General features: G+C 41.8%; 1 protein-coding gene across 1 annotated transcript; it reads right to left on the bottom strand.

Annotated features, from left to right (window-relative positions):
* Positions 1–1,067: 1,067 nt before the first annotated feature.
* Positions 1,068–5,875, bottom strand: LOC147230246 (ferric reductase 1-like). Its single transcript, XM_086154347.1, has 7 exons — positions 5,780–5,875; positions 4,915–5,015; positions 4,557–4,763; positions 3,515–3,622; positions 1,989–2,136; positions 1,602–1,892; positions 1,068–1,240 (listed from the first exon to the last, which is right to left on the bottom strand). Exons 2-7 carry the CDS (start codon positions 5,011–5,013, stop codon positions 1,188–1,190), a joined length of 906 nt encoding a protein of 301 aa, XP_086010473.1. The 5' UTR covers positions 5,014–5,015; positions 5,780–5,875; the 3' UTR covers positions 1,068–1,187.
* Positions 5,876–9,455: the final 3,580 nt, after the last annotated feature.

Genomic DNA, 9,455 nt, shown 5'->3' with positions numbered 1-9,455 from the left:
TGATAGTTCACAGTCTCCATAGCAACAGGGGCGGTTGTCACTGCACAGGAGTCCATGACCAGGAACACCACACTTCAAAATTAAACAGCATACATTTGCGTCATGTTGACATTCACTGCACATCAGCAGGTAGCCATGGCGACGCAGTGATTCCAGTTGGTTTTCCAGCACGGGGGTGGGTGAATGGTTGTATGTCTGTATGATGTGTGAATGAGGAGGAATTTTTATGTCTCCATGTGAATGAGAGTGAGCCATTGTCTGTCTACATGATGTGTGAATGAAGGGGTGAATACTTGTCATTTCCATATTTGGCCCCGTGCTCGACCCAGGATGTACCCCAATGACACATGGGATAGACTCCAGCTGCCCCATGACCCTGAGTGCAGAATTAGTGGTATACATAAACTGTAAATAGTGTTTATCCCTGCATTGTTAGCCCCTTGATTGCAGAAGCAAGTACATTAAATCAACTATTTACAAAGAAAAGAAATAAAACAACCTCAAGCTGTAGTAAGATATATCAAAATCTAAATGCTTCGCTGAATGTGGTATGTTTCGGGGGTCGCCAGTATTTCTAATTTCCGGAGCCCCTGCTTATAACCCTGTCAGGCACATTTCAGCCTTTTGCCAAACCGAGCTGTGGCTGAGCTTAGCATCCAGAAGTAATGATGTGTTGCCTTAAAAAATAATCAAAGGGTCAAGTTGACACTCCTAATTTTGGATATTTTCCTTCCCTTCCTGGGAGGCGAGGCCATAGGCCCCTTTTCTCTGTGCCGCATAGGGGAAGCCTTAGCCTTGTGCTAGTTAGCTTAGCACATCAATCATCTCATCAGCTCTTTTCATAGTCCTATGTGACATTGATTCATTGTGCTAAGTTAACGAGCAGAGGATTTGCTGGATCATGGATGTTAAAAAATAACTATGTTACGTCTAACTATGGCCCCCCTTCCAAAAAAAAATAAAAAATAAAAAATCAAGTTTTGGTTTGAAGTCTTCCAAAGTGGTTGATTGTACAAATAAATAGCCGCAACATTATTTGTCTCATTATCTGTTCAAAGTGGTTTCCCCGGTACAAACAAGGTAGTGCAAAAGGATCCTTTCTAGACACTTCATGAAAATACACTGTCGTGCAGAGCACGCGCACACATGTGTGCGTGCTCGTGCATGTACGCCGCCTCCAGGACTCATCAGCCTCTCAGCAGGAGCATCACCGTCAGGACAGCCAGCAGGATTGGCAAACCTGGAGAGAAGAAAAAACAGCAGGTGGTTCACAACGGGACCAGCTGACCTCCAACACCCTGGTGTGTGAATGACAGGGTGAATGGTTGTCTCTATATAACTTGTGATTATAAGTGAATTGTTTTATGTTTGTACGATACGTGAATGAAGGAGTGAATGCTCCTAACCAATGGAATTTTAAAAGATGGAATTTATGTCTATATATCATGTGAATTAATGGTTGTATGTTTAACACGTGAGACAGGTGAGACAGCGGCGTTTCCAGGTGAACAACTGACTCATGTTTCCATTTTAAATGGATCTTTGGCCACAAACTGAAATTGATGCTATGGTAATCCTGGGATGGCGGAGAGGTTATTCACCTTGTGGTTGAACTCTACCGATGGCCCCAGACTTGTTGGTGACGGCCATCGTTGTGCCGAGCCCTGTGGTGTACATCCCTGTGGTGTACATCCCTGTGCTGTGCATCCCTGTGCTGCGCATCCCTGTGCTGCGCATCCCTGTGCTGCGCATCCCTGTGCTGCTGCCGAGCCCCGCGTCTGTGGTCGCGTTGATGCCGGGCGCCGATGTGGCATTGACGCTACTCTCCATGGTGGAGTTGACCAAGAGTTTCACCGTGGTCGTAATGGTGATGTTGAGAAGAATCTCATCATCTGGATTTGTTTAGAAGACAAGAAATCATTGTCAGAGACCGCATGTGTGTGTGTGTGCGTGCGTATGTGCACGTGTGCATATGTGTGTCCACGCACTGCTGCTGATGCTGCCGGTCCCCAGCTGCACGTGGAGTTCCAGCTGGCTGCTCCAGGACGTCAGGTTGGTCTGGCTCTGCACATCCGGGACGTCGAACTCACATTGGATCACTCCGTCTTGCAACAGATACCTGATCTCCTTCACGTTCTGGGATGGAGGTGGGACATCAGGGGATAGGACACAGATGATCTCCTGATCTGGTATGTGTGCGCGCGCGCGCGTGTGTGTGTGTGTGTGTGTGTGTGTGTGTGTGTGTGTGTGTATGTGTGTGCACCCACTTGTGTGTGTTCATGTATCACATTGACATTGTGATGATTAGGCATGAAAAGTGTTGCGATCAATTCTATAACATTTCAAATCGGGACATCAACCTTCTGTAATGCAATTAAAAAACAAAAATTACTTTTTCATGATATTCTAATATTTTGATAAAGGATTTTTGAGTTTTCTTAAGATGTAAGCCATAATCAGCATTATTAAAATAATAAAAGGCTTGCAATATTTCAGTTGATTTGTAATTAATTCAGAATGTATGACATTTTTGGTTTTGTAATTGCATTACAGAATATAAAGAACTTTATCACAATATTCTAATTTTCTGAGACAGTCCTGTAAGTGTGTATGGTATTTGTGTGTTTGTGGCGTGTGTGGATGTGTGTGTGTTTGTGTGTGTGAAGCATATTACAGCGATATGCTACTTAGCTTCATGTGGTGCGAGGCCTTAATACAGGTGTTATCTATTGAAGAGCATTTAAAATGGGGACATTAGCAGGAAGTGTGTGTGTGTGTGTGTGCATGCACACATTTTTGTATATCAGCAATATGAAAATTGTGTTATGATGCTTTAATACTGCTGTTATCTGATAAAACCTTCAAAATTATAAAGCTTGTATGAGTGCGTGCTTGTATGTGTGTGTGTGTGTGTGTGTGTGTGCGAGTTTGTGTGCGACATGTGATATGATAATTCAGGTAAAATAAGGCCTTATTATACTTATCTATGATATAACAGTTAAAATTGGAGCATTAATGTAAATTGTGATAATGAGTGTGTGAAATGGCTGTGTTATGAGAATCAGAATACTTTACTGATTCCCAAGGAAGAAATTGTTACAACCGCTATCTGTTATGTCTGACATTAACAAAATGTGTGTGTATACACATATGTTATAGTGATATGATAATAATTTTGTTATGAGGCCTAAATGCAATTATCTACAATGTAACATTTAAAATTGGGCCCACGCCTGCATCATATTTCCTTGTTATGATAATAACTTTGTTATGAGGCCTTAATACTACTATATATGATATAAGATTGGGACATTGACGTAAATGTGTGTATGTGTATTAAATATTTTGTGACAATGAGTGTGTGAAATGGCCACAATAGCAGGCTTATTTATTATCAAATTATTTTACTTCAACGCAAAGAGTCTATGCGTTTGCGTGTGTGTTTCCCTTTCTCCCTAACACAATGTAAACACAACCCGAGGCCCTTCCAGGATTGAGAACGGAGAGGCCTCACCAAGTCGGCCAGCACCTTGCTGCTGCTGGTGCTGTTGTCCCCAAGCAACGTTGAAAAGAAGAAGTCTCCAGAGCTGTTCCTGCCACACAGGAAGTAGAAGATGGTGGTCTGTTTGGAGGAGGGTGGGACGAGAAACGAAGACACAGGAGGATGAGATGGCTTTGCAGCAGAATTTCCACTATCCTTTTGGTCATGTGAGTGAATATGCAGATGACATGCTGATATATTGCACCTATTTTTTTCTAGTTTCTAATTTTTTTCTTGCTAGTATTAGCTAAGTCACCGCATATCTTCATCCCCCTCACTGCAGGCTCAGGTCAGCGTTTCACCTAGTTTCAGAAACCCCGCCCTCCCGACCCTACTCTTATTTATTTATTTATTTTTTTCTTCCCCCACTGTCAGAAGAGGATTATCCTGTAACCTAATCACACAGCGCAACACCTCCGAGGCATTGTCTGGAAACAGAACGGAAAGAAAGGAAAACAGAAAAGCTGTCAGACGACTTGGCATTTACTTGCAACAAAATGGCTGATCATGTTGACAGGTAGACTGGAAGAAGAAGTGTGTTTAGATAGACAAAAGGATGGTTTTATGAAAGAAAGTCAAAGAGAAGGTTACCAGCACAGAGAGCTTTACCACTCTGGCTCCATGTTTGTTTTGGTGACATGTTTGACCCCCTTGTCCTGGAGCCACACTGGGATTCACGCTCACCCCCTTGATACATTAGATTAGCATCTGGCAGGGGAAAGTGGTGCGGAGGCTTCGGGTCTATTTTTACTTTTTCCTCCTCGTCAAGCAAGGTGACCGCCCCCTAATATGCAAAGGTGATCGAATGCCTGTCCGATGGCGACCGCTGGAACAAAAAACCTCCCTGTACGGCCGGTCGTGCCCGCGGTTGATTTGCCGCCGTTCCCCACGTAAATGCAGGCTTAATGATCAGATCCTCTATTTGCATTGCAAACTGCCGCGCTATCTACCGAAATCACTTCTACTTCATGTCTAATTTGGCTTGGACAAAGGACAGGGGGGGCGGGATAACAACCTCAGGGCCCGTTGGCCTGATGCCCAGCACCACGGATTCGTTGGACTCGCCCCGCAGCTGGACGGAAAGGACCATGTCGTCCTGGGTCTGGTAGGGGTTGGACGCTAGGGACGCAAACAGGCAGGGGCCTGTCCCGGCGGGGTCGCAGTCGTCCGGTGTTTCCACGCACAGCTTACTGACTCTGCAGCCTGAGCGTGTAATGCTCACCTGGCACACACAGTAGTCAACACATCAGGATGATGTTTTGTTAAAAACACCCAAAACAAACAAAATTAAATGTGTATGCCCAACGCAGAGTTTGCTTTAGGATTACTTAGCATTGCTGCAAGTGCTACATTCAGAGTTTCCTCCAACTGACCTCATTATTGGTGGCAAATGACAGGTAAGATGTTCCATGAATGCCAGGCGTCAAGGCGGCCATCAAAGTGGTGATCAACAGAAGCAGTTCCTGATCCATTCCTGGGGGGGAATCCATAAACAATCAATAATCAAACATCTCTACTGTCCCATTTTTGAATACAGTTGTATACATGCAAGTATGTGCGGCAGTTATGGGAAAATATGCTAAATTCTCATGTGACAGTGTGTGTTTTACTGCTTTTACTGCTATGTCAACTGAGTTAGCACACACACATGCACACTTAGATAATGTTAGTATAAGATAGTGTTAAATAACAGCTCTAAAAGGACCTTGTTACGCATTTATAACACCTAATTTCTGCAACACATATAATTAATTTACTTTAAATTGGTTAAATGTTGAATTTCAGGTCGTTAACATTAAACATGAACAAGTTTTTAAATAAAATCTGCCGACAAAAATGTTTTTTCCTAAGTATCCGAAAAATAGAGTAATTTTGGCTAGTCCAGTATGCTAGTCCACAGTTTAATAGCCCCCTTCCAATTTTTTTAACATATTTTAACATTGTTTATATCATTATTTAGTAGAAATCTTGACATTTAAAGAAAAAAAAAAATCAAAAAATTTAAGTTGTTTTCTTCAACAAAAAATAAACAAAAGGGTCCAAACAAACATGCTATTAAGCTACATTGGGTAACTATTACAAGGTATGAACTAGTAAGCGTTTTCAATCGACCAGCAATGAACGAAGATTAGCGTCTGGTCACCAAGATGACCCAACTTCCATCGATGCTTAACCCGGTAACTCTATAAGAAGCTCTGCAAACATCTGGTGAAGTCACTGGTTAGATTCAGGGCTTACCTGAGCAGGTAACCGTTGGATGGCAAGTCCAAAGACTGTTCCCTTAGTGTGTGTGTTTGCGCTCCTCTGGGAGCTGAGGGTCCCCGCAGGAAAGATTTAAATCAGCCAGCATCAGCACAGGAGGAGGAGGAGGGACGGCCTGCGCTGCATCCAGGAAGAGGCGGTTTGTAAGGAGGCGGAAAGTGTGCATGTGTGCACACTCATTGTGTTCATCTTATTGCCCCAAGCTGTTCTCCTTGGAAACAGGGTTATTTTACATGAGGACCTTCGTCGGTAAGCTGAATAAGTGAGTTAAATTTGAAACGTGGCTCAGAAAGTCAGACGGTGTGTTTACTTTAATACTATAATTCATGATGTCATCCATTCATTCATTGTTTTCATCATGCGACAGCCTATCCCAGCTGTTGTTGGGTGAGAGGTGGGGATCACCCTGGACCAATCATGGGGCCACTTATAGAGACATACGACCATTCACACCTCATATAGACTTGTTTACAGCTCTCTGCATCATCTGGAGCATCAGGATTAAAATCCAGAACCTGAAGACTCAGCGCATCATGGAATGGCTGGTGGACTTCCTCCTTTATGCTCATTCGATTCTTGTTGTGATTGCAATCCATTTAGCTGCTGTCCCGTGAGTTCATTTGTGTTTTTGCATTCATTCATTCATTCATCCACCCATCTATCTATTGAGTAGATCTAGATCACGGGTGCCGTGTGGCCTGAGACAAAGGGTGAGTATCCAACATGGAGCTTCTGCTCTGATGAATTCGGATGATTGCGATCTTGGCGAGAAAAGAGATGCAACAATAATCTCGTGTTTTCAGGATTGAGATGGAAGTTTGGGGTTTTTCTGTTGCGCCCTGTCAGACGACTCAGGTTTGCAGGGATCTGGGCAGAGCTTCTGCCTCACAGGGAGGAGGTCTTGCGTGGGGTTACTCTGGGTTCACTAGCTTCCTCCTGCAGGTCCAGGGAAGATGTCTGAATGAGAGGATGACTTATTATATGCCTCTATATGGTGTTTGAGTTAGAGGGTGAATGGTTGAGTGTCTACATGACATGGCTGAGCGGCTGAATGGAGACATAGCTCGACATAAAATATGAATGACAGGATGAATGGATGAGCGTCTCTATATGACACAGGAATGAAAGGGTGAATGGTTGTATGTCTATATGATTTATCAATGAGTGAGTGATGCTTTGTTTGTCTCTATATGACATTTTAATGAGAGACTGTCTCAGAAAATAAGAATACTGTGATAAAGTTCTTTACCACCTGTAATGCCATTACAAAAATAAAAATGTCATACATCTGGATTCATTACAAATCAACTGAAATATGGCACTCCTTTTATTATTTTAATATTGCTGATTATGGCTTACATTTTAAGAAAACTCAAAAATCCTATCTCAAAATATTAGAATATCATGAAAAAAGTATTTTTTGTTTTTTTAATTGCATTACAGAAGATAAAGAACTTTATCACAATATTCAAATTTTTTGAGACGGTCCTGTATATGGCGGTGAATGATTGAGTATGAAAGAGCCAATGTTTTATGTCTATATGGCATGTGAATGAGAGAATGAATGGAAACAGCTTGACATAAAATATAAATTGATGAGTGTCTCTGTGACACATGAATGAAAAGACGAATTGTTGTATATCTCTGCATGACATAAATGAGAGTGAAACCTTAAGACACTTTACAGCCTTGACTTGTTACTTTGACACTTTATAGTTTCATATGTATTTCTTACCCCCCCCCCTTTTTTTTATACTGTTTATACAATTTCCTACCATTATTTGTTATTGTTATGTTTTACTCGAAACTCTGGCACAACAATTTCCTTCGGGATAAATCAAGTTGTTCTTATTATTCTTATTCTTATTTTTATTGTCTCTATATGGCATGTGAATAGGAGGGTGAATGGATAGTGGTCGCCAGGGTGAACAATGTCTCTCTTCCAGTGACAGCAGAGAAAGGCTGCAGCGCCCTCCTTCACCCTGCGATCCCGGGTGCTAACCGGACCAAGGAGGAGGAGAACTTTGCCGAATTGCGTGCACGTCGGCACACAAACATAGAGCAGCAACCTCATGACTGCAGGGACGACCGGCTCCACCAGCTGAGCCCGTCACCCTCTCCAGGATCTGTTAACCCTGAGAAGCATCAGCACGGTATGAACACACAGTCACACACACTCAAGCACACACACAGATTCAAGACATTGGATACGTCCCGTTGATATCCAAGCTCTTTTCCTTAAACATACGTCTCATTATTTTTTTTGAGGGTCTCTGGGTCGCCACCCAACATGCGTAATACACAAGTCTGGCAAGTTTTTGGTGGGAAGTGTGTTAAAAGAAAGAACGGCCCTGCGCTTCCTGGTCTTGTCTTCTTTTGTTTGCCTTCAGAGGAATGTTTTACATGTTTTCCAGCCTCGCTGCGTTCACAGCTGTGCTGGAAAACCTGTTCAAACTACCATTTCCTGCTGTCACCCTGGACCCCCTTGGGTGTTCCTGGAGCTCCGGCTCAGGAGTCTAGGTTTGAACAGGAACAGTCCAAAAAAAGGGACATCCTTTTTTCCTTTTAGTTTTTTTTGTTTTCTTTTGTGAAGATGAGCAAATGAATGTGAGTTTTGATTCTGAGAATTAACCTAGAATAATTCAAAGACTTCTAACATCAGCCTTCGCCATCAGTGCACACTACTGTCCCCTGGTGGAAAAAAGAATAACTCCTTAAAATGCTGTTAAGAAGGCAGAAATGGAAATTATTTAAATAGAAATAAAGATATAGATTTAAGTGGCCCCATGATTGGTCCAGGGTGAACCCCACCTCTCGCCTAAGGATATACATATATAGTGTATGTGTCTATATATATATATATATACTAAAAATATAAATACACTACACACACACACGTATATATATATATGTATACACACCTGCATATATACACCTGTATATATACACTATAGACAATACACACTATGTATATTCATACATATATACACACACACACGTGTATATACATATATATATATATATATATGTACAGGAGAACCTCAACTTCAGAACTCAATTCGTTTTTTGGTTTGCTTCGCGGAAAAAATCAATTTTTCCCGTTGAAATCAATCCAAGCCCCACTGATTTATTTGTCAAGCACCAAAATCAAATTGCATTCTTTTGAAACTTTTTTATGAGTTTATTTGTGGCAAAAATACAGAGAGGAATTAAAACTAACCATAATTATTGATGTGTTTCTGGGGTTCTTTCTCTTTTTGACTGCGTTTTCTTCACTAAATCAGCAAAAGTAAAGCCCTCTCACATGAGACCCTAGCTAACGCTAACGCTAACGCTAACACTAACACGAACTCCAGCTAGCTGTCTTTCATTCATCCAACCTAACAATAACTTTTCTACTTCTTCTAAGACCTTTGCTTCCATAGCGTAGTCACCCTTTAGCCACATTAGCCATCTCTAGTTCATATTTGTCCTTCAGGATTGTACCGATGGTTGACTTAGCCGTGTCGTAGTGCTTAGTGAGTGTAACACAAACCCCTTTCTCACGTTAGCTATTATTTTCTTCTTTAGATCAACTGTAAGTCTTAACTTCTTTTTAACATCACTTGCACCTTCACTTTGAACTACATATATATTTCACATTTTAAGGTAA

Source organism: Fistularia commersonii, chromosome 10 (assembly GCF_037954325.1).
Source record: "Fistularia commersonii isolate RoL2024-O1a breed Wild chromosome 10, RoL_Fcom_v1.0, whole genome shotgun sequence".
NCBI classification, from domain to species: Eukaryota; Metazoa; Chordata; class Actinopteri; order Syngnathiformes; family Fistulariidae; genus Fistularia; species Fistularia commersonii.
The sequence above is the reverse complement of the archived record's forward strand: the minus strand, read 5'-3'. Positions and strand labels throughout refer to the sequence as shown.